Source organism: Stegostoma tigrinum, chromosome 3, assembly GCF_030684315.1.
Source record: "Stegostoma tigrinum isolate sSteTig4 chromosome 3, sSteTig4.hap1, whole genome shotgun sequence".
NCBI lineage: Eukaryota > Metazoa > Chordata > Chondrichthyes > Orectolobiformes > Stegostomatidae > Stegostoma > Stegostoma tigrinum.
The window spans coordinates 41,116,353-41,143,778 of NC_081356.1; the positions used below are offsets into that span (position 1 = coordinate 41,116,353).

A 27,426-nucleotide genomic window follows, 5' to 3' on the forward strand; every position below is an offset into this window, starting at 1 on the left:
GGTGGCATGGTCGGCAAACTTGTAGATGCGTTTGTTCGAAATTTGGCATCACAGTTGTGGATGTACAGGGAGTACAGTAGGGGGCTGAGGACCCATGCTTGGTGGGCTCCAGTGCTGTGTGTTAATGTGGAGGTGTAGTTACCTATCTTCACTCATTGCGGTGTGTGGGTCAGAAAAATGAGGCTCTAGTTGCAGAAGGCAGAACCAAGACCAAGGTCCTGGTGTTTTGAGATCAGTTTGTAGGAAATAATTGTGTTGAAGCAGGAGCTGTAGTCAATGAGCAAGTGTCTGATGTAGGTATCCTTGTCGTCCAGATGTTCCAGGGATGTATGCAGGGCTAGGCATACGACATCCACTGTGAATCTGTTATGTCAGTAGGCAAACTGTATAGGATCGAGGCCGGCTGGGAGACAGGAGTCGATGTGGGCTATGGCCAGCCTCTTGAAGCACTTCATGATTATTGAGGTCAGAGTCACTGGGTGGTAGTCATTAAGGAACATTGCATGTGCTTTCTTAGGTACCAGGATGATAGTGGTCTCCTTGAAGCAGGTGGGGCCTTCGAACTGTTGTCAGGAGAAGCTGAATTTGTCAGTGAACACCTCCGCCAGATGGACCATAAAGGATCTGAGTGCTTGACAGGGACACCATCCGGACCAGTCTCTTTCCTTGGGCTAACTTCCAGGAAGATCGATCTGATATGTGCAGAGGTGACAATGGGCATAGGTGAATCCAGGGCTGTTGGGGCAAGTGTCACCTCACTACTGGCATTCTGCTTGAATGGAGCAGAGAAAGCACCAAGGAGACATGTGTCTTTGTCAGCTGTCCTGGTGTGCTTCATTTTGTATCCCATAATGTTGTTTAGGCCTTGTCATAGGAGGTGAGAGTCTGTTTGGTAGGTTTGGGCCACTAACTTGTTCTTGGCATCCCCGATGGCTTTGTGGAGGTCGTATCTGGATTTTCTATATAGGTGAGGGTCATCTGACTTGAATGCTACACATTTTATCTTCAGCAGGAAGTGGATTTCCTGGTTCATCCAAGGTTTACAGTTGGGATTTAAGAATTCAGAAACTGAATCCCACAAAATCCCTTCAGCTCTAGTCCAAAACTGTGACTTAGCTGTTCTGTTTGCATGTGCTTTAATCAACTTGCATCAACACAAAAGATTGTAGATGTGTGGAACTCTCTTCCACAATTAGCAGTGGACACTGGATCAGCTGTTAAATTTAAGTCTGAGATTAACCAGATTTTGTTAAGCAAATTTATTAAGGGATATTAGAGTCAGTTTGAGCAGTGACAGCAGCAACAGAGAGAAATAGTGTGAGCCTGGGAGAGAATGGCCAGCAGTAGCAGCAGGATAAATATCCGATGAGCAGGGCAAAGGTCAGTCCGAGCAGCGACAGCAGCAACAAGAGTGAAGGAGAGCAAACTTTGGGTGTGAACAGTGGTAGCACAATAAATTTGTGAGGAGCTGAAGCTAGGGGTGGAGCTTTGGAGGTGATGTCATGACTCAAAAAGTGACAGAGACTTGGCTGCTCAGGGACCAGGTTTGGAGACTGAGTGAGTACTGTCTAGAGAGAGATGAAATATTTACTTTTTGTAGGTGTAGTCTGTTAGAAATAGACAGTGGGAGTGAGAGACCTGAATGTGGTGATGCGTGGGTAAGATTGTGTAATCAGTTTCTGGACTGTTGTCTGTAGTTAATAAGGTTGATTTCGTCGGTAAGGTTCAAAATAACAAGAAAACTCAGCCTAATGGAATAGTTCTTCTGCAATATGTGGACAATCAATAACACTTCCAATGTCCACAGTGACTATGCACTGTGGGAAAGCAGGAAAGGGTTACAGGAGGACCTAATAAAATCAGAGTTAAAGACTTTAATGGCTACTTATGGGGCAGTAAGTTTTGTCTCATGAAAGGGGAACTGATTATATCAGCACTTTGTGACCTTTTAACATAGAGAAACGCTTTAGCACTTAGCAGGAGGTAACTGCAGGTTAGTTGCATGCAGTATAAACCACTTCAATGAACTGCAAAGATCATCATCTTGAAGTGCTTGTCCCAACAGAGCAAAAACAAACAAACAGAAACCATAAGGGAGATAGATGCTAACTGTGCAACAGAACTATGTACAATAATCTTAGTACTCTGTAAAAAAGACATTTGTTTCTCATATTAAGGAAATGATGACTGTAAGATGGTACCCTTTCTATTCCTGAGCAGTACTCAAACGGCCTCAATGGATGAGTCCTCTGGGGTGCCCACCCTCGGTACGGCTGTGATATTGTCCCTTATCAACTCCCCCATCTCTTTTGTGGTCCTGCCGTGTTCACTAGTCTCTCTCTCTCTGTCTGTTCTTCCTCATAGCCTTGCTGGCCTTAAATTCTGACTTCCCCTGAATGGTGGTGAGGGCGGGGTGGTGTGTGGGCAGGTGTTGAACCATTTACAGTTACAGGAGAAAGTGCCGGGTGAGTTGGAGTGGTTGGTGGGGAGTGTGACACAAACGAAGGAGTGGTGAAGGGAATGGTCCTTATGGAAGGCACAAAGGGTTGGGGACTGGAAGATGTTCCAGGTGGTGAGGTCTAATTGAAGTTAGCAGAAGTGTTTGAGGATGATACGTCGGATGTGGAGGCTGGTTGGGTGAAAAGTGAGGACAAGGGGGACCCTATTTTTACTATGTTTGGAGGCGGCGTGGTTAAGAGCTGTGGAGTGGGGAATGAAGGAGGCTCAGTGGAGGGCTGTCTGGATGACAGAGGGGGAAAAGAGTGTTGTTTGAAAAAGGTTTTATCAGTGGGAATATCAGTGGGATCTCCTTGTCAGAGCAGATGCAACAGAGGTGGAGGAATTGGGAAAAGGGAATGGAAGCAGGTAGATGAGAGTAAACCGGTTGATGTGGTGTATGTGGATTTCAGCAAGGTGTTCGATAAGGTTCCCCACAATAGGCTATTGTACAAAATGTGGAGGAATGGAATTGTGGGAGATATAGCAGTTTGGATCGGAAATTGGCTTGCTGAAAGAAGACAGAGGGTGGTAGTTGATGGGAAATGTTCATCCTGGAGACCAGTTACTAGTGGTGTACCGCAAGGGTCGGTGTTGGGTCCACTGCTGTTTGTCATTTTTATAAATGACCTGGATGAGGGCGTAGAAGGATGGGTTAGTAAATTTGCAGACGACACTAAGGTCGGGGGAGTTGTGGATAGTGACGAAGGATGCTGTAGGTTGCAGAGAGACATAGATAAGCTGCAGAGCTAGGCTGAGAGGTGGCAAATGGAGTTTAATGCAGACAAGTGTGAGGTGATGCACTTTGGTAGGAGTAACCAGAAGGCAAGGTACAGGGCTAATGGTAAGATTCTTAGTAGTGTAGATGAGCAGAGAGATCTCGGTGTCCATGTACACAGATCCTTGAATGTTGCCACCCAGGTTGACAGGGCTGTTAAGAAGGCATACAGTACTTTAGCTTTTGTTAATAGAGGGATTGAGTTCCGGAACCAAGACGTTACGGTGAAGCTGTATAAAACTCTGGTGTGGCCGCACTTGGAGTATTGTGTACAGTTCTGGTCACCGCATTATAAGAAGGATGTGGAAGCTTTGGAAAGGGTGCAGAGGAGATTTACTAGGATATTGCCTGGTATGGAGGGAAGGTCTTACGAGGAAAGGCTGAGGGACTCGAGGCTGTTTTCATTAGAGAGAAGAAGGTTGACAGGTGACTTAATTGAAACATTTAAAATAATCAGAGGGTTAGATAGGGTGGATAGGGAGAGCCCTTTTCCTAGGATGGTGACAGCGAGCACGAGGGGGCATAGCTTTAAATGGAGGGATGAAAGATATAGGACAGATGTCAGAGGTAGTTTCTTTACTCAGAGAGTAGTAAGGGAATGGAACACTTTGCCTGCAACGGTAGTAGATTCACCAACTTTAAGTACATTTAAGTCGTCATTGGACAAGCATATGGACATACATGGAATAGTGTAGGTTAGATGGGCTTGAGATCGGTATGACAGGTCGGCACAACATCGAGGGCCGAAGGGCCTGTACTGTGCTGTAATGTTCTATGTAAATGAGAGCAATCAGCTGGACACCTTGTTCTTAGCAAGCTTTCCTCCAATTGACTAGGGTAAAACAAGAACCTCTGTAAATCGGCTACTGTTCAAAAATCACCATGTTTCTCAAGAAAGCAAACAGTTGTTACTGGTTCTGTGATTTCTAGGAAGCCTTGTTCTAAACAAAAACAGTATCCACAATGAACTTTCAATTACCTCTCGAAAAACTGTTTACAAAATTTTAAGTACATTCATTTCCACAATTTTTCAAAATGTAGGTCTTTAAACAGTATTAAATGTGACCTGTCTTCATGACAATGTTAGCTACAAATATTACTGTTTTCCCTCTTTCAATGAATCTCTTTTTTTTGTGTTTCAATTCTGTTCTATATTTTAAATATTCAAAGACCCCAATGACGGTGTAACCTCTATATCTTTGCAACTCTGGAGATGCCTCACTTTAGATCTTCCTGTTCCACACATAGAAATATGCCTGCATCTATCTCTATGAGATGCTGCTTGGCCTGCTGTGTTCATCCAGCCTCACATTTTATTATCTTGGAATCTCCAGCATCTGCAGTTCCCATTATCTCTATCTCTATCCACTTCCGAAAACTGCCCAGCACTCAGTGACCATTTTGCCTCCCACTTGTTACTTGGATTTCACCCTGGTGTATAGGATTTTTAACCCTCCCAAACTCTCTCAACTCCATCCCCAGTTACATAATTTTACACTTGATTGTAGCTGGTTGTTGAGATGTCAAGTTTATGGTTATGCCTTGGGTCAGTGGCACAGTGTAACTCAAACTTTATAGTACGATGCATGTCCACACATTGGTGCATGATGAGAGAATCTAATTTCCACTTGCGATGCTGAAATACTCCCAGCATTCATGCAGCATCACTTAGGGAAAGAAAGGATTAGATTAAAATAATTAATGCTTGGTTGAATAAGAGGTGTGAAGAATTGAAGGTTGAGTGTCTTTTTGCATACAAACACAGTGCTTCTTGGCTTGCTGTGGCCCATTTGAAGTTTGCCTTCAACAGCACATCTATGTATGCAACAATGCTGTGGATAGAATGTCAGGAGTAGTAACTGTTAAACTCCAAATCACAGATGTAGTTGTAAAGAAATAATGATTTGCGCAGTCAATATCCTGATTGGCTTCATTCCAGATGATTTCAAATTGATGACTTCAAGGACTTAAGAATGATGTGTCTTCAGTGATTTTGATGACAGTGAGTCAAGTCATTCGGATCTGTTTGCTGTCTCAGGAGTAAGCTTCACTGACGGATCTGGCCAGAATTGTCATTTACCTGGTACTACCAGGAAATTCTGTATGAGTTTAAGCACAGTTTTCCCTCCTGCATTAGGTACGGGAAAAAATGTTAGCAAGGGAAAACTATTTGACTTTTGATAATGCAATTAACTCTTTACTAACAGTTACTTGGTGTACATTCATTTAATGGTAATTTGTTTTAAAAGTCACATTTTAAATCTGGCTGGGGAGGAAAGGTTTTAAGTGGGCAGGCATAGAATTTGTTTGAATTGGAATATTTTATGATACTTATGCACTGTTACACCAATAGTTTTAATTATAACTGACCATTCATTTTTCAGGGACTTTATCTGACCTCTCTGAGAGAATTATGTTTGTGAATGACTTTTCCATGTCAGTTTAGAAACCCATGCTACACACCAAGTTGCTTTAATGTCACGCTATTCCTTGTTTAATCTTACTCAATGTTCCTTCAAGTTAACTTGTGGAGTGAGAAAAATCTGGGCACTTGCTTGCTATGATTGTTCAGGGAAGGGACAAAATGCAAGTGTCGTTCTGGGTCTTGAGCATCTTCTTAATGATACCTTGTGGGTATTTTTGGACTTATTATATTTGCAGTACTTGGACACTCTGCAAGAGTAAATATTGCAGAAGTTACAGTTTACTGTCATCACTGTTTTCTCCAATTAATGGATTTATTTTAAGGGACATCGGAATGCAGCAAGCCATTCCCAACAGAGGTAAGTGGATATAGGGAGATAGTAGCAACTGCAGATGCTGGAGAATCTGAGCTAACAAGGTGTAGACCTGGATGAACATAGCAGGCCAAGCAGCATCAGAGGAGTAGGAAGGCTAACGTTTTGGGGCGAGACCCTTCTTCAGAAAAAGAAAGGGTTACCGGAGGTTGTAAGGGTATGCTGGATTAATGATTACTGAGAAATAAATCCAGAGAGGCTTTGGCAGACGAGTGACGATTTCACTGTTGAGCTGATGGCTGAAAAGATTCATACAGGACATAATGTGGGTAGTGAGTTTGCTTTTGTTCAGGATGAACCTTGAGAGACTGTAAGAGCACTGTTGTGATGAAGGTATGAAGTTAGACTGAGGGGGCAGAAATGCATGATGTTTGATGGAAAGAGTCGAGTCAAAATGATTGAATGTGAAGATTGAAGCCGAACTGAACAGGATTTCGAGGTTCTGCCTCATTAAAAATCAGTCTGGACAAACAAATAAGTTGGAGTGAAGCATTGGGTTAAGTGGGAGAAATCCAGTATTAGCCAGAACCACTCATGTTGAAAGATGTTATTTAATACATGAAAGGTGCTGTGAAAATATAATTTATTTGGTATCTGTAAAGTAAAGTGATTGCCATGACTTCAGAGGTGCAATGAAAACTGATTAAAGTTGAATGTGTTTAAAGGAGTTATTATATTTTTCTTAGGGATGTGCATTTTAGAGAATAGGTACATTCTGGCAGGTTAGGAGAGCACGTTGACCTTAGTTCCTGATGGCAGCATGATACATAAGAGGATGGGTTCCAAGGAATGGCTAGTTGTTGAACAGAAGTTATTGGGCCAGAGGAGAATTGGGAAGGCGCAAGACCATGAAGGTGTAGGCTTGCATAGTAAAGCTAGTTGTCATTGAGATACATGGAAACTCACTGCACAATTTTATAGATGTCGCCAATGCATATTAGAAGGTTTCGGAGGAGTTGAGACCTGAATGCTTTGAGTATACGGAAATGATGATGTAGGTGCAAGAGGAGAGATGATAACAGGTAATGTGTTGGCTGCATTAATGTTAATAGGAAGAGAACCATGCCAAGATGGTGCCACAAAGATAGAACATAACAAAACAACAGAGAAATCTTTGTAAATAATTCACTGAATTTGTCATGTTATTTCCATGTTCCACTGTCCTGAACTTTATTGTATCAAGTATTTTGTAGCTGAAGTTTTGGTCTTCAGACAATTGATAAAATGGGGAGGTGATAGCCTCATGGTTTTTATTGCTAGATTATTAATCCAGAAACTCAGTTAATTTTTTGGGGACCCAGATTCAAACCCATTCATGACAGGTAGTGGAATTTCATTTCAGTACAATATATCTGTAATTAGGAATCAACTGATGACCATGAAACCATTTGTTAGAAAACTTATTTGGCTCATGAATGTCCTTCAGGGAAGGAAATCTGCTATCCTCACCTATTTTTGCCTCCTTGTTACTCCAGACCCACAGCAGTGTGGTTTGATTGTCAAATGCACTGAAATGGCTGAAGAAGCCACTCAATTGTATCAATTGCTGCAAAGTCTCAGCAAAGAAAAACAGAGTCCTTGTTGGAGACAAAGTTCCTCCTTCATATCGAGAATAACCTTCATTGTGTTATGTGGCACAACAACCATGCTAAATGGGACAGATTTCGAACAGATCTCGCAACTCAAGATTGGGCATCCATGAGGCACTGTGGGCCATCAATCGTAGCAGAATTGTACTCTGGTATAATCTGCAAACTCTTAGCTAAGCATACCCCCACTTAACCATTACCACCGAGCTAGAGGATCAACCCTAGCTCAATGAAGAGTGCAGGAGATCATCTCAGAAGCAACCCCCATGTAAAACTAAAAGTGAGGTGTTAACCTGGTGAACCTGACAAACCACATAAGCACAAGTGGTAGACAGAGCTGAGCAACAACCAACAAGTCAGATCTAGATTCTGCAGTCCTGCCATATCTAGTCATGTATGGTGGCGGACAATTCATCAACTCAGTGGAGGAACACAAATACCCCATCCTCAATGATGGTAAAGCCCAACAAGTGAGTACAAAAGATCAGGCTGAAGTATTTGCAGCTGTTTTCAGCCAGAAATGCCACGTGAATGATCCATCTTAGGCCCTCTCTAGTTGTCCCCAGCATCACAGATACTACTTCAGCTATTTTAATTCACCCTATGTTCTATCAAAGAACAGTCAGAGGTGCTTAATATTGTAAAGGCTATATAGGCCCTGACAACATTCAGGTAATAGTACTGAAGACTTATGCTCAAGAACCTGTTGCTCCCCTAGCCACACTTCTCAAACAACACAGCACTGGGTAAATTGCCCAAGTATGACCAGTACACAAAAAGCAGACACCTGACCAGTTACTGCCCCATCAGTCTACTCTCGATCATCAGTAAAGTAATGGAAGGTGTAATCAACGGTGCTATCAAGCAGCACCGTTGATCAGCAATAACCTGCTAGCGATGGCCAGTTTGGGTTTTGTCAGGGCCACTCAGCTCCTGATCTCATTACATCCCTTGGTTCAAACATAGACAAAAGAGCTGAATTCCAGAGGTGAGAGTGACAGCCCTTGACAGCAGAACTACATTCAGCCAGGTTTGGCATCAAGAAGCCTTGGCAAAACTGGAACCAATGGGTATCGGAGGCAAATACTCTATGGGTTGAAGTCATACCTGACACATAGGAAGATGTTTGTGGTTGGAAGTCAAGTCATCCCAGCTCCAGGACATCTCTGCAGGAGCTCCTCAGGGTGGTATCCCAAGCCCGACCATATTCAATTGCTTCATCAATGACCTTGCTTCCATCATAAGGTCAGAAGGGATGTTTGCTGATGATTGCACAATATTCAACACCATTAGCTACTCCTCAGATACTGAAGCAGTTCATGTTCGAATGCACTAAGATCTGGGCAGTATCCCGGTTTGAGCACAATTGTCACGTAACATTTGTGCCTTACAAATGCCAGGCATCGAATGTATCCAACATGAGATACTCTAACTACTACCCCATAACAATCAATGGTGTTAATATAATTGAATTCCCCATTCAACGTCATTGGGTAACCATTGACCAGAAACTCAACTGGACTCACCACATAAACAGAGTGGCTATGAGAACAGGTCAGAAGCTAGGAATACTGAGGCAAGTAAATCCCCTGAATCCTCAAAGCCTGTCCACCAACTACAAGGCACAAGTCAGGAGTGTGATAGAATATTCCCCACTTGTCTAGATGAGTGAAGTTCCAAAAACACTGAAGAACCTTGACACCATCCAGGACAAAGCGGCTTGCTTGATTGGCACTACATCCACAAGTATCCACTCCCTCCACCACTGATGGTCAGTAGCAGCAGTGTGTACTATCTTCTGATGCACTCCAGAAATCCAGGCAATATCTTCTTGCAACACTTTCCAAACCCATAATCACTTTCATCTAGAAGGTCAGGGGTGGCAGATACACGGGAACACCACCAACTGCAAATTCCTCTCCAAGCCAGTCACCATCCTGACTTGGAAATATTTCATCGCTTCTTCACTTTCATTGAGTCAAAATCCTGGAATCCGCTCCCGAAGGGCATTGTGGTTCTATCTACAGCATGTGGTCTGCAGCAGTTCAAGAAGGCAACTTGCCACCACCTTCCTAAGTGCAACTAGAGACAGGTAATAAATGCTGGCTAGCCTACAACGCTCACGTCCTACAAGTGAATAAACAAAAATTGAAGGCACAAAGAAACATCTAATTCGAAAATCTAATAGAGAAGGCTGTAACCTCTACTTGATACACATGTGACATGTGTAGAAGACCAAATGCTTTGATCTTGTGCAGACGTTTTATCTTGGTTAAATGTAACTAAAAGATGAGCAATAATTCACTTTTTTTTCTTTAAGCATCTAAATGCTCTAGTGGTCATTAACTTAGAATAACAAGATTAAATGTCAAGGCCAGGTCATTTCCTTTTGAGTGTTTGGTCTGTGTGTGGAGAGTATCACTGACAGCAAAAGTTGTGTAGTTTGTCTGTACAGACACCCCACATACGTGTGACGTCTGGACAAGAAGCAACCTGAGATGGAGGGTGAGTGAGGGAAGATGAGAATCTGTGAATCCTTGAGAAATCTTTCTAGTGATTTTGTGATTATTCCAAATAACAAATAATTGAAATTTTTTGATCCAAAGTAATATTTTTGTTAGGGACATGCTTCTGTCATATTGGGATGCTATTGAACCATAAGGGGGAAATAAAATTCTACTGGATTCTGGCTGCAGTGCAATTCAAGAGCTTCTCTAGTGTATAAATATAATGTATTATTGTAAAGCGTGAATTATCCTGAGCCTATGATTGTCATTCTTATCTACGCTGACTCAAAGCTCTTATCAACTTATCATCCCTTCATCTTTTTTGTCCCCTTGAATACCTCTGGGGTGTCCGACACCAAGGATTTGAACCTCCTTGATCATGTCCTGAGAAGAACAAAGGCTTCATCTTGCCCCCTCTACTCTCTGACTACTGATTGCATCTCTCTACCTGATCGTTTTGGGTTAAATTTAACTGTTTTCATGTCAGATTTACCAATGATCAACCATCAAGATCGTATTCATTTAACCCTATAGCATTGCCGCCTTCCTGGATTTAGTTCAACCTCTCTGTGGCAGAGTTTCTTAGGCATTTCTTAGTAGTTCAGATACGCTGTCTTCTTGTCATGTTCCAATGTTAACTTTCCACACCATCACCTTCTCTAAAACTCTGCTGTCACAACGCACTGCATTAATTGCTGTTCACCCATCATCATATCCTCAATCTTTATTTTTTTCTTTAATCCTCCCTCAGCATTAATTTAAAATCCCTTTTGTCTAGCCCTGCCTCTACAGCATTGACCATGAGAACAAGGAATTAGGGCCTTGAGCCTGACCCCCACTTAAATAAGAACACAACTAATCTGTTTGTGGCCTCAACTCCACATTCCCATCCAATCCTGATTATCTGAGATTCATAACTAACAAGAAAGCCAGTGGACCTCTGACTTAAAAAAAATTCAATAACCTGTTCCTCTCTGGGGATGAGAAACCTAAAGACAAAATGCCCTCACAGAAAAAAAATTCTCATCTCCAGATTAAATGGAAGATGCCTTCATTTGTAAACTGGACATCTAGTTGTAGACTCTGCCACAAAAGGAAACATTATTTCTGCATCCATCCAACCAAGATTCTTCAAGATCTTATGTGTTTCAATAAGTCACCTCTCATTCTTCTAAACTCCAGTGCATACTGGTTCAACCTTTCCTCATAAGATAGTCACCTCCATGACAGGCTGGGATCAATATAGCTTTGTCGATGTTGTTTTCTTTGATCAGGCTTTGTGTGCATGCCACCTCCCTATATTTTTGTCATTAACAACAGAGTCTTCGCTGATCTTGGTCTTGATGCTCAAACCCCTTCTCTAAACATCTCCAGTTCTGTGACAGTCTTCTTAAGGGTAAAGATAGCAGATTTCCTTCCCGAAAGTACATTATTGGAAAAGATGGGCTTTTTTGATGATTGAGAATGGTCACCATTAATTGAGATTAACTTTCAGTTCTGGATTTTGTTAATTGGATTTAAACTCTGCCAGCTGCGGTGGTGGGATTTGAAACCATGTTACCCTGCGTGTCTGGATTGGCAGTCCAGTGACATTACCACCACATGATCATCTCCTCTCAAAGTTTGTTGTTCTAATTGAAATCTGCAAAAGTCAATTGCTATCAAATTATTTCCTACATTCTTGTTCTACATAAGTTACCAAAAGCAGTATCCAATATTGTGACTTCTTCCTAAACTCAGAAGTAAGAAAAAAACCTAGCTCCTCCAAAGAGACAGTACATGGGCCATGGGACAAATGCCCACTTTCTGTGAATGTCATATCACTCTTTTAACTTGTGTTTGTTTTGTACCATTCACAACTTCATGACATCCCAAAATGATTTACAGTCAATGAACCACTTCTCAAGTGAGGTCTCTGTTTGTAGTATAGGTAGGGCAGCAGCTGGTTTGTGTACAAACAGCAATACAGATAAGCAGATAATCAGGTTTGGCTCGAGACAAAAAAACTGCAGATGCTGGAATCCAAGATAGACAAAGTGATCCTGAAGAAGGGTTTTTGAAACGTTGACTTCTCCTTTCCTCCAGATGCAGCCTAATTTTCTGTGTTCTTCCAGCTTCCTGTTTGTCTAAATCAGTTTCAGATGTTGGCTACGAGATCAACTTTGGAAAGATAACAGGAAGAACTTCCCTGCTGTTTGAAACAATGCTGTTGAATCTTTAATATCTGCCAGCACAGCTACATTGCATCACAATTTAACATTTCATCTGCAAGATGGCACCTCTGGCAGGACAGTACTCCTCCAGGACTACATTGGATTGTCTGTTGAATTTTGTGTTCACATCTGGTGTAAAGGTTGAATTTATGACCTGCTGATTTGGAGTTATCCGTCCTACCAACTGACCTCGGCTAACATCTTAAAATGCCAACAAAATGATAATGCTGCAGGTATACTGCCAAGTGATGGACTTGATCACTTTGTTTCTAAAATAGAAGAACTATGAGTAGGTATAGACCATTCAGCCCCCTTGGGCCTGCTCTACTATTCCATAAGATCATGGCTGATCTACTGTAGCCTCAACTATACTTTCCTATCTGTTCTCAATAACCCTTGACAGTCCTGTCGATCAAAAATCAATTGAACCCATTGATCGAATCAATCTAACTTGAATATCACAGCCACCACAAGTCTGTGAGACAAAGAATTTCATATAGACCCCCTGAAGAAAGGAAGTTCTCTTCAGCACTACTTTAGATGGGAGGCCCAAAGTCTTTGAATTGTGTTCCCTAACTCTTGATTTCTCCCTCAAGGGGAATTCCCTCTCTGCATCAACCCTGACAAGTTCCCACAAATCATCTATCTTTCAATAAGATGACTTCTCATTCTTCTAAACTCCCATTGGTATAGGCCCAGCCCGTTCAACCGTTCCCCAGAAAATAATCCTTTCATCACAAGAATCAGGTTATCTTAATCTTTGCTCAAGTACATCTTATGCAGTTATATTGTTTCTCAAGTAAACAGACCAGAACTCTGTCACTAAGATCCTTTAAATCTGTAGCAACACATCTTTCCACCTTTTTTATTAATTCCCCTTGCAATAAATGCCAACATACTATTTGCCTTCCTTATCATTTGCTGCATCTTCACACTAATATTGTGTGACTTATGTAACAGGGCTGCCATATCCTTCGGTATTGCTGAGTATTTCAATCTCTTTCCATTTAAATAATAGGCTGCTATTCTATTCAACCTGCCAAAATGGACAAATGGTTAATTTTCCCACTTTATCTATCAAACTATATGGACTCAATTAACTTATTTAAATCCATTTTTAAAGAATCTCTTCTTTGACAAAATACTTGCTTAATAATCTCTATGTTACTTACAAATGTAACAAAGGTATGTTTCGTCCCTAAAATTTTGGCATTACTGCAAATACTTGAGATGCAGTACTGATCCCTGTGGCACCCCACTGGTCACAACTTGCAAATCCATAAATGACCCTTTCATTTCAGCTATAATAGATAACAAGGTGTAGAGATGGATGAACACAGCAGGCCAAGCAGCATCATAAGAGCAGGAAGGCTGACATTTTGGGCCTAGACCCTTCACCCAGCTCTACACCTTGTTATCTCGGATTCTCCAGCATCTGCAGTTTCTATTATCTCTCATTTATTCCAGCTCTCTGTTTACTATTGGTTAACCAATCCTGCATCCATGAAAATGTCTATAATTTGAGGGCGGCACGGTGGCTCAGTGGTTAGCACTGCAGCCTCACAGCGCCAGGGACCCGGGTTCAATTCCAGCCTCGGGCGACTGTCTGTGTGGAGTTTGCACATTCTCCCCGTGTCTGCATGGGTTTCTTCCCAGCACTCCGGTTTCCTCCCACAGTCCAAAGATGTGTAGGCTAGGTGGATCGGCTATGCTAAATTGCCTGTGGTGTTCAGGGGTGTGTGGGTTATAGAGGTATGGGTCTGGGTGGGATGCTTCAAGGGGCGGTGTGGACTTGTTGGGACAAAGGGCCTGTTTCCACACTGTAGGGAATCTAATCTAATCATAACCTTTGATGTGGCACTATATTGAATGCCTTTTAGAATCTAAGTACAACATATCTACAGGTTCCCCTTTATTCACTTTGCATGTTTATTCCTCAAATAACTCCAATGAATTAATCCGTAAATACTTCCCTTTTACAAATCCCTGTTGAATCAACCTGCCACTTTAGTAATGGATTGTAGCATTTTCTTTATGATAGACGTTGGGCTAACTGGTTTTAGTTTCCTGCTTTTGGTTTCCTTTTATTGAATAGAGATATTGTATTTCCAATTTTCTGATCCTCTTTGATCTTTCAAGAATCTTGGGAGTTTCAGAAGATCGCAATCACGCATCAATTATTTCTAAATTTACTTCTTTTAAGAGCTTAAGCTGTAGGCCATCGGGTGTAGAAGAGTTATCATCCTTTAATTCTCATGTTTCCCCTGCCTTATACCTCATGATCTTCAAGTATTCCTGAAATGCTTTTCTCATTTCTAAATGAAGATGGACACACACTATCTGTTCAAAGCTTTTATTGGTTCCCGAGCTTCGCTCTTCAAAGGACCAATGCTCATTTTAATCATTATTTTCCTTTTAAAATACTTGGGAAGCTTATACTGTTCTAGCAAAGTTTTTCTCAGTCTCAAATTTTTTTGTTTTTGGCAAGTATTTTGTTAGTTTCCAACATCTTACTGTATTTTATATTTTTCCTTTAATTTGATATTACCCTTCTTCAGTTATTAGGATACTGATCATGGAGTCGTTTTTACCAATTGGAATATACCTTCGTTGAGCTTTAAAATATAACTTCAAAATGTCTGTTACTGCTTCTCTATGGTCCTGTATTTTAACCTAGGTTCCCCAGTTCATTTCAGCCAACTCTAACTTTATAATTACTGTACCTTTACCTTAGTTTAATACTTTAGTCTTAGACCCACATTTCTCTTCTTCAACTGAATTTCATATTTGACCATGGTATGGTTGCTGTTGTGGAGAATTTCCTTTGCTTGAAGCCCTGAATTAATTCTGTCTCATTCTTTGCTTCCTGATTAACATTGGTGCCCAAGCATGAGGAAAAAATAAAAATAGCAAGTTCTAAGAATTGTCAGCAGTCAGGCAAAATCTCAGAGAGAGATAAGCAACATTAGTGTTTCTAATTGATAAGCGACCTCAATATGAACTCAATTTTTCACTCCTCAGATGCTGACAGACCTACTAAGCATTATTTTGTTTTTATCTTGAGCTCCAACCTTGACAATGTTCTTCATTTGCATAATTTTTTCTAAATCAAGGTATAAAAATGCAAATTTAAATGGAATCAAAAGTTGAATTACTATGAACCTCATATTTCAACTTGTTTTCTTCCCATTCTTCTTCATTATGAACACTGTGGATGTTCATCTAGTTATCTATGAAATGTTATGCATACCCAGCATCTTTATTACGTGTAGTAGTGTGAGACAATTGAAGTTTTAGTACTACTGTGTAGAAAATTAACTCATTGAGTAGTTGCCTATAAGAAGAATGTAATTTCATCTGAAAAGTTACTGATACTTCCTTTTTTTAAATATTATGTTGCAGATAAATGAGTTGGTGGATGCCCGTGATTTGGTAATCGGAGCCTGGTTTGAAGCTCACATTGTAAATATCACACGAAAGACAAAGGGACAGAAAAATAGTACATCAAAAAATGATGCCAATGGAAATGAAAGGACAAGAGCACATGCTCAAAATGTTAAAGATCTTTCGGACCAAGATCAGTCACAGCACTGTAGTGGGACTACATCAAATAATTTGGACTGTACACCATCTACTTCCAATGTGGATTCTGCAGATGATGACATTGTGTATCATATCAAGTATGATGAGTAAGTCTAGTTCCCACTGCTCCAAGATACATACAAATTTTTTAGCATAACAAATTGGCTACTTTGTTCAGATACTTATACATGTATGAAAACTTTGAATAAACTGTACATTAGAATGTCATTGAAGTAAAAGTTTAGCAGTAAATATGATGTCTATAATGCCATTACCTTTTCATTTTTTATTTTTTTCCAGTCTACACTACCTCTTATGTAACTGTCTATGTTCTGTTTTGCACAAGAAGAGGTATTAAACATTGTGAATTGGAACACGAAGGAAGATGCTGGGCAAGTTATCAGTCAAAGGCAAAATTTTACATATCTGAAACTTGCTACTGGTTTGCACCTTCATAAAGCTCAGGCTTGTCTCTAATTGGAGTATTGAGGCCAATTCTGGAAACTGCTTTAATGCAGAAAGTGATGGCATTAGAAAGGGTGCAAAAATTCATTGAATGTGGTTCTAGGGATGATGAACTTCAATTTATGGATAAGTTGAGAAGCGTGGGTTGTCCTCCTTGGAGAAGAAAAGATTGAGAGGATGTTTGATAGGCAGTTCAAAATCGGGAAATGTGTAGACAGAGTATGTAGAGAAACTGGGCAACAGGATCAAGAGCGAGAAGAGGCCTGGTTTAAGTAATGGACAAGAGGACCAGTTGTTAGGATTTGGAATGCCCTCCCGGAGAGTGTGATGGACACAGATGAGGAGAGGAAGTTCCATATAGAAACACATCTTCAACTTAGATAGAAATGATAGTTATGGTGCAAAATGATAAAGGGGATGGAGGAAAACTTGGAACTTGACTTTTCTTAAAAGATGAAAAGATCTTGGCAAGAAATTCAAGTTGATCAGAGGAGAAAACTGGGCACTGTTGGCTAGGCTGCCCTTTATATGTAAGTTCCATTGAAATCATAGCAATTAAATGTCAGGCGCTCTGCAGAATGGAATGGCCAGTCTAATGTTGTCCTTTTGTGCCACTGACCTAAATACACATAATGAAAACAAAGAAAATACAACAACGAAAACAGAAGTTTCTGGAAAAGTTCAGCAGGTCCAACAGCATCTGTGAAGAAAAAATCAGAGTTAACGTTTCGGATCTGGTGACCTGAGTTCCCAGGTCGGGGTCACCAGACCCAAAATGTTAACTCTGATGTTTTTCTTCGCAGATGCTGCCAGACCTGCTGAGCTTTTCCACCATCCGACAACTTCTGTTTTTGTTCCTGATGTACAGCATTGCAGCTCTTTCGGTTTTAAATTAAAACAGAGAAAATGCTGGAGAAACTCTGGTCAGATCTGGCAGTATCCATGGAGAAAGAGACTGTGATCATGTCTCAGGTCCAATATCGCCCTTTCCCAGAACTACGAAGAAAAGTCAGTTGGATTCAAAATGTTAACACTGTTTCTGTCTGTACAGAGAATTTCTCTAACACTTTCTACCATTTATTTCAGATATTCAACATCTCCAGTATTTCATTTGAATTTCTAGCCATGTGTATATGGAGCCTATTTGTTCTGTCGATTTCATATGTTTCTGTTTTCTCCCTGCTATCTTGTGGAGCAAGGCGAAAACTCCTTAAGAAATGAAAGCCCTACTACCCAAATCAGCTGTTAATTTTCCCCAGGGGTTATTTAATTTACACATTTCCAGGCTTTTGTTTTGTCTTAGCTGAGTGCTGTCTTAGCTGAACAGCATGCAGGAGCTGAATTTTACCGAGATTTAAGTGAGGGTATGGCAAATAACACACAGAATTTTGAATTATTAACTGAAGTTAATTGGGAAATGATTTGCGGTCGAGATGTTGCCTTTTTAATGTGTAGTAATTTCATGTCACAATACTGAAGCTTTTCAAATGATGGGATGTAAATCACTCAGAGATAGCAAAAACTGCAAATGGTGGAATCAGAGACAACACATTCTGGAGCTGAAGGACACAGCAGGCCAGGCAGCATCAGAGGAGCAGGAAAATTGGGTCAGGACCCTTCTTCAGAAATGGGGAGGGGAAAGGGAGCTGCGAAATAAATAGAGGGAGGAGGGGTGGAGCCAACGCATGTAGTGGAATGGTGATAGGTGAGTGCAGGTAGGAAGTGGTGGGGATTGGTCAGTGGGATAGGATGGGCAGGGTGGGTAGATGGGAGAGAAGATGGACAGGTTTTTGAATGAGGGTACTGTTTGTGAAAGGTGTGAAGGACGAAGTGATTCAGTATTGCGAAACTGATTTGTGTTTTTGGTCTACTATTGCCATTTAGCTGTGGGCATGTTGCAGCTCTGTAGCTGGCAACTACAGAAAATCCATCACTATTGTATTAAGTATTCCTAAATGCCATGCACACATTTATATCAAGTCAGGACTATACTTGTGCCCTACTTTCTAGTATTGCACCATTCAGTTTCTTTGCTCGGAAACAAGTTGTCTTATTTTGCACCAGAATACAGCTGTTAAAAGTATGAGTGTTTGGTAATAAGTTGACTGTGAATTTAAAATTAATCTTGTGCTTAAAAACAAAACAATCAGTTGACTGGAATAATTAAAATTTCCTTTGCACTTGTATTTATTTCCATTTTAAAGTAAATATAATCTTTTTCTGAAAGAAATGGTCTTTCCTCACATCTTGCCACTCAAGGTGCTCACTCAGGTTTCTGGATATGAAGGCATTGAGCAACCTTTGCTACCTCCCTCAAATTATCCCAATTATTTTTCAGATGTTAGGTGTTCACCTGGTGGAACAATGCAGGAAACTAGTTTATGTACATAAATGGAACTTATCGCCAAAGTCGGCTGATTTATCAGGAGAACCCCAGAAGAAATTCCTGACAGTCGTGTCAACAACAGTGTGAAATTGTAGCTGAGCCTGGTCCTTGGGCTTAAGCAGCAACTATACTCATGCGCTTTCAATTATGATTGGAAACATTGGAACATTCTTCTCAGACTGTCCTTAGAGACTTATGACTAGCTCAACCATTACTGTGGTTGCAATTGCCTAATTCTGCAAACTGAACCTTGAACTAAACTTGCCTGGTTTTTGATGTTTTGTTTTGGTCAGCACAGAGAAACAAATATGTTTTATTGAGCCAGGTTCAGTCATATGATATTGCATTCCATTCTTGTGAAATAATCTAATTTTTTTTAATATTTATTAGTTTAACAATGGTTTTATCAACTAACTTTGACTCCGAGAACCATAACTGTTCGATCTGCCTTTAAAATGTCAGTATCAACCTCACTGTATGTTTGGGCAAAATAATCTGTTTCTGATTCAAGTTTGGAAGTGTCAAGTAACCTTCCTGAACCAAATTTTAGGTATTCGTTATTGCAATTCAGTAACTCTGCTTCAGCTGTATATGTCAAATACCTTGCGTGGAAAACCAGTTAAGAACTGTTTGGTTAATCACCTTATGCCTGTGCTTGATTGCACAAGTTTGAGGGATCTATGGTGCATGCTAAGTATTGTACTTCTGGTGCACTAGTACTTTGTACTTCTGATCTGCAAGTCCATCACTGTGCTTGACTCTTCAAATCAAACTACCAAGAAATTTATACGGTCAGTTTCTCTCTTGATTCTATGGACTGTACATACAGTGCATCTGTTTACAAGAGTCTAATTTGGTGAACTTCATATGAGTACCTGAATACTGCTGGACTACAATACTTGTAAATCATGCAATCCACCACTAACTAGTTACTGCCAGCTTTGCATTGTTTGCACAGCTTTGACCATAACCCACTGGAACTATCTGCTGTTAATGAAAAAAGAACCCAAACCCTTGTTGATCCTCTCGGGTCCCATCACCAGTCAGAACTGTAGGTTGGCAACACCATGGAATATAACAGCTGTCTTGGGCCCAATTCCAATAACTGAATGTTACCATAAAGATATAACAACAGAAAATGCTGGAACAACTCAATAGATGCTGTGGTATTTGTGGAAAGTAAAACAGATAATATGTCAGGCCTGTAACCTTACATCACAACTGTCTGTTGAAAGATCACAGATGTGTAACATTGGGCTATATTTTGAGGAAATCGGGAAACTCCATGGAAGTCAAAATTCGGCAAGTGGGATCCAATTCTGCATCTCCTTCACCTGGCACACCAGTGTTCACTAGTGTAGGTTGGAAATGTGGACCATGATCCTGCACCCGACAGTCCCAACTTGGCTGTGATGACTGGCATCGCATAGAGCCCTACAGTTTTCATGGAGCCACAGCAGCTTTTAAAAGACTCTTGTTTCCCAGCACTTTGGCAGTATTGTGACCATTGATTAGATGAAAGAACCTTAGGAAAGGAAAGGAAAGGTGCAGAAAGCTATCTACACATTTGGTTTGATGTACGTGCCTAGTAATGGTGTCTCTGTCATGCCTTTATGCTTCTGTGCCTGTGTGGGTGATGTCATGACGTTTAGGTTTGGGGATGATCCAATATCATCCCATCAAGATGCTGCGCTTCAATCAAGGTTTTTGGAGCTAGAAAATTGTACTTTATGTTTGCTTTCACAAACAAGTTCATTTACGACGCTGCCTCGACTAATATGGGTATTAATTTCCCAGTAAGGTATGGAATGTCTGATTTAAGACTCTCAGCTCACTGATTCGCATTGGCAATCAAAAATCTAACTGAACAAATATTGATTCTAATTGAAAATCTGAATCTCTCAGACAGAAACACTTACATTGCCATGGAAGTTCCAGATTTTGCTGCCATCTTTATGATGAACAGTGGCATGACACTGCAATGTTCCATTTCAATGCAGGCATGCTCATTGCTGCACCTAACCTGTAAATGCGGCTGCTGAGAAATTAAGCTTTCGTTTTTGAAAACCTGTAGCACCAGTGGAAATTTTGAATATTTGTAGGCGCAATCACTTTGACCATAACAGATTGATTTGTTTCTCAGTTTTTTCAATTAAATTAAAAACATATTACAATAACTTTGAGATCTCTAGAACTTTGGTTCTTTTTTACTAAGCGGGTACAGTGTGCGTGATCAGCAAACTGACATGCACTGCATCTGTCATCTGCAAGTGTTCACTCTCTTTTTGGAGCTGAGTATTTACAATTTTCTCAATGTCTGTCTCTAAACCAAAATGTTACAGTCTCTAAAATTGGATAAGATGGAGTGTGATGTACAAAGTCTGCTGCTGGCCCCTTCTATGAAAATGGTGGTTGGAATGCAGCTCTGCATGTTTTGCAGCAGTGCGCTCTCCCACGGGCAAGTTGAAGCTTTCTGATGGGACTGATCCCAATGTTGTGAATGGATAACTTGGGGTGTGTGTAAAGAATCGTGTTGTGCTTAATTTTGGAGCCCTGAATGAATTAAATTTGGAGAGCTGTTCTAAGTGAGTGCATTACATTTTGAAATATCAAGAGAGAGAGAGAAGAGTTAACATTCCAGGTCTATGACCAGTGCTCTTAAAATGTTATTGAACTATGGAATTCACTTTTTTTCCTCTGCCACAGCTGCCTGTCCTGCTGAGTTTTTCCAGCACCTACTGTTATTTCAGATTTAAACTATCTGCAGCACTTTGCTTGGTTGATTTGCTTAATTGATAAATGTACAAATTCAGAGAACAAATTGCCCATCAACCGCTTTGGAACTTCTGGAGGCCATTTTCTTTGCCTTGTAGAAGAAAAGCAGTTCAGCATTGAATCAGTCTTTTGGTGCCACTGACTTCATTTGTGTGGAGAAATGAGACAGTTCACTGAAAATTTCTGTACACACCAACACTGCTAATTGACCCAGAGTGGTCTATATCAAAACTTGAAATGAAGGTAGTATTTCAAATGTTGCTCCCACTTTAGACACTCTACTAATGAATTTCTTCTCGACTTCAGAACAGTGATAGGATTTGAATTCATTATTGGGATTACTAGCTCAGTACCATACATGGTGATAATGTCACTGGATTTGTAATCCAGGGACCTGAGCTAATGCTCTGAGACACAGGTTCAAATTGCAACACAGCACTGGTAGCATTTCAATTCAGTTAATAAACCTGGCATTAAAATCTAGTTTTAATCAAGCTGACCTTGTCAATTGTAAAATCTCCAGCTGGTTCACCGATGTACTTTCAGGAAGGATATTTTTACCTGGCCTTGTCTACATGTGACTCCAGACTCTTAGAATGTGGCAGACTCTTAACTGCTTGCTGAAATAGCCGAGCAAGATACTCAGTTCAAGGCCAACCTGGGAACACCAAATCTACATAACTGAGGTATAATTTCCTTCATTTTGAATTCCAGCCCTTTTGAGTTAAAGGTCAGAATTTCCTTAGTTTTCTAATTATATTTTGTCCCAGTTCATGAACTCTTAGTGTACACACTTATTTGTACACAAATCACTTTTAAATCCTCTTGCTCCCCACAGCTCCTGTTCTCTGATTTAGAAAATAATGCAGTTTATTGGTTCAGACTCTTTGCCAACTGAAATCAATCACTTCATGCCCTTTTATAGTTGCCTGCTGCCATATTACTGTGACTCCTAAATTAATAACATCTACACTGTGCTGAAGATACAGCTATCTATTTCTTCAAGTTATTTTAACATGTATAGTAAGAAGCAGTAGATGTGCCTGGGGAGCACAGGCTGGCATACCCCATTATTTGGAGCAGCATGAACTGACAGCACAAGTTTATTTCCAATTCCATGAACTGTTGGTTTTGCTAACGGTGTGTTGTTAAAATGTTACGGAGTGTGTTCTGGAAATCAGTAGACTCAATTCTGACATGTTAGCCTAAAAGGAAATCAACTAAATTACCCAAGACTCAACTCATGATCCCACCACCTAAATCACATAGCTCTCCTCTGTTTTTGATTAGTCACTCAATCACTGGCAATAGGATCCACTGTCTTTCCCACATCTGACATTGAACTGAAAGACTTGTGGTTTACCAATCCAAATTCACAATTTCTGAATCTTGAGAGTTCAGGAAAATAATGAGGAAAGTGCCTGCAAGTTCTTTGTCTGTTTCCTTCAGTACACCCCACTGAAGGCAAGTTTTTGGAAGTTTATCTTTTTATTTAAAACTGCCATTTTTTTTGCATTGCCACCTTTTTTTAAAAAATTACTAAATCCACTAAATTTTGATTAAACATATCATATAGCTAGTTTCTATTGGGCATTGCTATACTTGGCAGTTTGAGAGAAGGGTGTTTTTTTCCGAATAGTGTTTACAAATTAAGATAAAGGAAAATCTGAAGTCCTAATTTTGCTCATAGATTAGGTGCATAGAGACAGGCGGATTTTTGATCCAGGTTAGAGTGGAAGACCGTATTAAGAATCATCCAGCTTCACACTGTGTTATACCAGATTCTCCAGCATTGGCAGTTCCTACTATCTCTAAGACAATTTTAACCCCGCTGCAAAACCTCTTCTAAGGATGCCTTCCTTAAGGCAGCTACCCTCCGAAAAAACCTCAGTTCATCCCTCTCCCACTGCAACACTCTTGTACTTTCTTCGGCCTTGAAACTGCTCGACCACGTCCTCTAAATGTTGAGCAGTTTTTCCGCCGCCTCCATGCTTATTTCTTTAATCATGAAACTAACCACCCCTCTACTGACCCCTTCTCCTGTCTCCAACGCACCCCCTCCTCCTGGACACCACCCCAAGGCGTCCTACCCTCCCTCAACCTCTTCATCTCTAATTGCCGTCGAGACATTGCTCGCCTCAACCTCTCCACCCCTCTCACCCACTCCAACTTCTCGCCCACAGAACGTGCAGCCCCCTGCTCCCTCCGCTCCAATCCCAACCTCATCATTAAACCCACGAACAAGGGAAGCGCAGTTGTAGTATGGCGCACTGACCTCTACATTACTGAGGCCAGACCCCAACTCTCCGACACCACCTCCTACCGTCCCCTGGATCATGACCCCACCCCGAGCACCAAACCATCCACAACCTCATCACCTCAGGTGACCTCCCACCCACAGCCTCTAACCTCATCGTTCTCCAACCCCGAACCAGCCGCTTCTATCTCCTTCCCAAAATCCACAAACCTGACTGCCCCGGTCGGCCCATTGTCTCTGCCTGCTCCTGCCCCACCGAATTCACCTCCACCTATCTGGATTCCATTTTCTCCCCCTTGGTCCAGGATTTATTACAGAATCCCCTTCCCATCCCCCATTTCTGAAGAAGGGTCCCAACCCTAAACATCAAGCTTTCCTGCTGCTCTGATGCTGCTTGGCCCACTGTGTTCATCCAGCTTCACTCTGAGTTATCTCAGATTCTCCAGCATCAGCAGTTCCTACTATCTCTGTGTTAAAAATCAGTTGGCAATCCTGGGAAAAATGAAGTTGCTGGGTGCAGAGTTGGGTTGGGCAGGGCATGTAGCTGTCTATCGAGCAGTGAAATGGTAGCTGTCCAACTGTGATCATGGAGGTTGTGAAACCAGTCATAGAACATTAATCCAGCAATGGAAGTTCTCAGATTTATATCAGTAGGCAAAGTGAAATATCAAGCAATTTTTTTTATCACTCCAAACACTTTTTCAGAGATTTAAGGGACAGACGTTTAAATTCCGTTTACACCTTGATAGGTCCCTTTGATGGTTACTTTTGACAATTTTGACAGGTCCATTGATAGTTTAAATGAAATTAGCATGTCTACTTCTGCACACTTCAGGTTATACATTCCAAGGCTGCCAAGATCCCACTTCATTTCCACATGGTCTGCTACCACCACAAACTACATATTAACAAATCCTGTGCCAATGCCATTTCTGGAATTGCCCACCATTCTTACCAATGACAGAGAGTTTCTCTGCTATGACAAAAATGCAAGCCAAAGTGAACTATAATAAAAATTATGTTTCAGCTTTGCGACCTTTCATCAATCTAGATGAACAATAGTTGTTTTAGTGTTATAAGAAAGGCCAGTTTGTTGCATTGGAGTTTGTAATTGGATGAAGTTTGGTTTTGAGGGAGAAGTTTTATTTTAAAGAAAATGGTTGTGGTATGGTTTGTCGGAAAGTATTGGTATCGATATGCTAAAAATTCTCCACGTGGAACTTTCATATATCCTTTGAAAATTCTCTCGGACAAATGTGATGTCAGCTAAGTTCCGTATTTGTGTGAAGAAAATTAATTAGGACACTATCTGTTAACTCAAGAATGTTAGTCATTTTGACTGTGATTGCCATGACTATTGTGCTCAGTTTCAGACAGTTTCATAAGTTGGTCCACGCACTTGCTGCAAATGGCTTGGGAGATTGGTGTGGTTTTACATTCTGCATCAGTAGAGAATCTTCCAGTGATGTATGTATCTCTGGGACACTTTGCAAAATAGGATGAATGTATACAGACATTCTAATTAACATTTATTAACAGCATGACACTAACTCATTTTTGGCATATTCCGTTTTCTGGTTGATTTTCCTGTAAACTGGAGGTGCAGTCTTGATCGAATGTTCAGATATGTTACATTGTCTGATTGGCATGGGTATTCTTGTAAACCGAGCAATTTTAGATGGACCATATGTGTTGATGTTTGACATTTGTGTTCCAAGCAGGAAAGCATCCATTCCATTTAATTGTTTTACTGTTAACACAAAAATTTAGAATTTTGTATTTAACATTTGCTTTTTCTTTTTGTCTTCAGCTATCCAGAGAATGGAATAGTGGGAATGTGTGCAGAAAATGTTCGACCACGAGCTAGGACAGTTTTGAAATGGGATCAGCTTCGAATAGGACAAGCTGTGATGGTAAATTACAATTTAGAGATACCAGAGGAACGTGGTTTCTGGTTTGATGCAGAAGTTACCGCTCTGAAGGAGACATCAAGGACAAATAAAGAAATCTTTGTTAAAATTCTTTTGGGGTAAGCATTCGTTGGCATGCAGAGCAGAATGTTTACGATTGCTGTGAATATGGATTATAAAACACTGGTGGTTTCATGCAGTCTGCTAAATTATAATGGAGGATATCGTATCTGTGAGTATGACAAAACTTTTATATCAAAAAAGAGTGAGACTTCAAGATAACCTCACTGTTTTAATTCTGTGATGCACAACTACGAGCATGTATCCATGTTTATAAAGATAAATTCTACCTTTTAAGAAAGATAAAATGTTTCACTCAAATGTAACAAGATTTTTTAGGACTGGTAGAAATAATAAAAGATCAACCAGCTGATGTACAAGTTATTGTCTCATCTTGCAGATAGAATGCTGCAAGACTTAGTACGTCTGATATATCAAGATGTGCAGGTGGCTAACTTTATTTACTGTAGGATGAATTGTTTGTTTTCAGGTCCCAGTATCAGATAAGCATAATTTCATCAGAGTTGATTCCTGGGCACAATGTGTCTGTTTGTAAATGTTTGTTTTTGGCTGTAACTGCAAGGACAAAATTACCGTTTTCAGATAAGTATATCCAGTTGTATTTCCTGCACTGAAGAAATGTGTTGTCTCAGTTCTAAACATCTGGAGTAGGAAATAACCTTTTTACCTTTGCTGCTTGCGTGATATTTAGATCTAAATTCATACATCGATACATATGCGGTGGTTTTGCCCACAGGCTTACTATTTGTTACTCTTTTTGAACTTCAAGAGATATTTTGAGACATTTATGAGAAGGCGCCCCTAAAACAATTTGGGAAAACCTTGTGGCTAAATCTATTCATTTCTATCACCTGTTTAACATGCCTTGTGATAACAATACAAAACTGCAGTTTCTGGCAATCTGAAATTTAAACAGAAATTTCCAGAAGTACTCAGGTCACGTTTGTGGACGGATACAAAATTGATGTTTCAGGTTGATGGTCTTTTACCAGAACTGTGGAAAGGTATAGATACAAAAGGGTTTTGATCAAGTGGTGGGGAAATGCTAAAAGGAACATCTGATAGAGTGACAGTTGAGGGAAATAGAAAAGTTTGTATACAAGTACGATCATATTCAAGAACAGCTTCTTCCTTACTGTTATCAGACTTTAGAATGGACCTCTTTAATGTTAATGTTGATCTTTGTCTGCACCTTCTCAGCAGTTGTACTCCTGCACACTTTTCTGTTACCCTGATGCACTGCTATAGTACGATCAGCCTGTAAAAGACCTAAGACAACATTTTTCACTGCACCTCGCTACACTTCACAATAAGAAATCAAATCAAATGTTGGTCCTTCAGGGATATAGGGAACAGTAACAAAAACAAATTTCTGGAGAAATTCAACAGGCCTGGCAGGATCTGTAGGAAGAAAGCAGAGTTAAAGTTCTGAGTCTGGTGACTTTTTGTCAGAACTGTGAGTAGCTAGGAAAAGGTGGGATTTATGCTGAAGCTGAAGTGGGGTGTACAGGGTCATGGGGAAGTGGGAGTGGAAAGGATAGAGTTGAATGGGTAGATGGATACAGAGCCCAGGGGGAGAAAGAGGGAGA

The 27,426-nt window shown here is 40.6% G+C and overlaps 1 protein-coding gene across 2 annotated transcripts in view; it reads left to right on the forward strand.

Annotated features, from left to right (window-relative positions):
- The window catches only part of LOC125450766 (E3 ubiquitin-protein ligase UHRF1-like), a 154,063-nt gene that overhangs the window by 66,945 nt on the left and 59,692 nt on the right, over positions 1–27,426 (forward strand). For both annotated transcript variants that reach the window (XM_048526898.2, XM_059644531.1), the window contains 2 exons: positions 15,784–16,070; positions 25,657–25,875. In XM_048526898.2, coding sequence (XP_048382855.1) covers positions 15,784–16,070; positions 25,657–25,875 — 506 coding nt within the window. The remainder of the gene's footprint in view (positions 1–15,783; positions 16,071–25,656; positions 25,876–27,426) is intronic.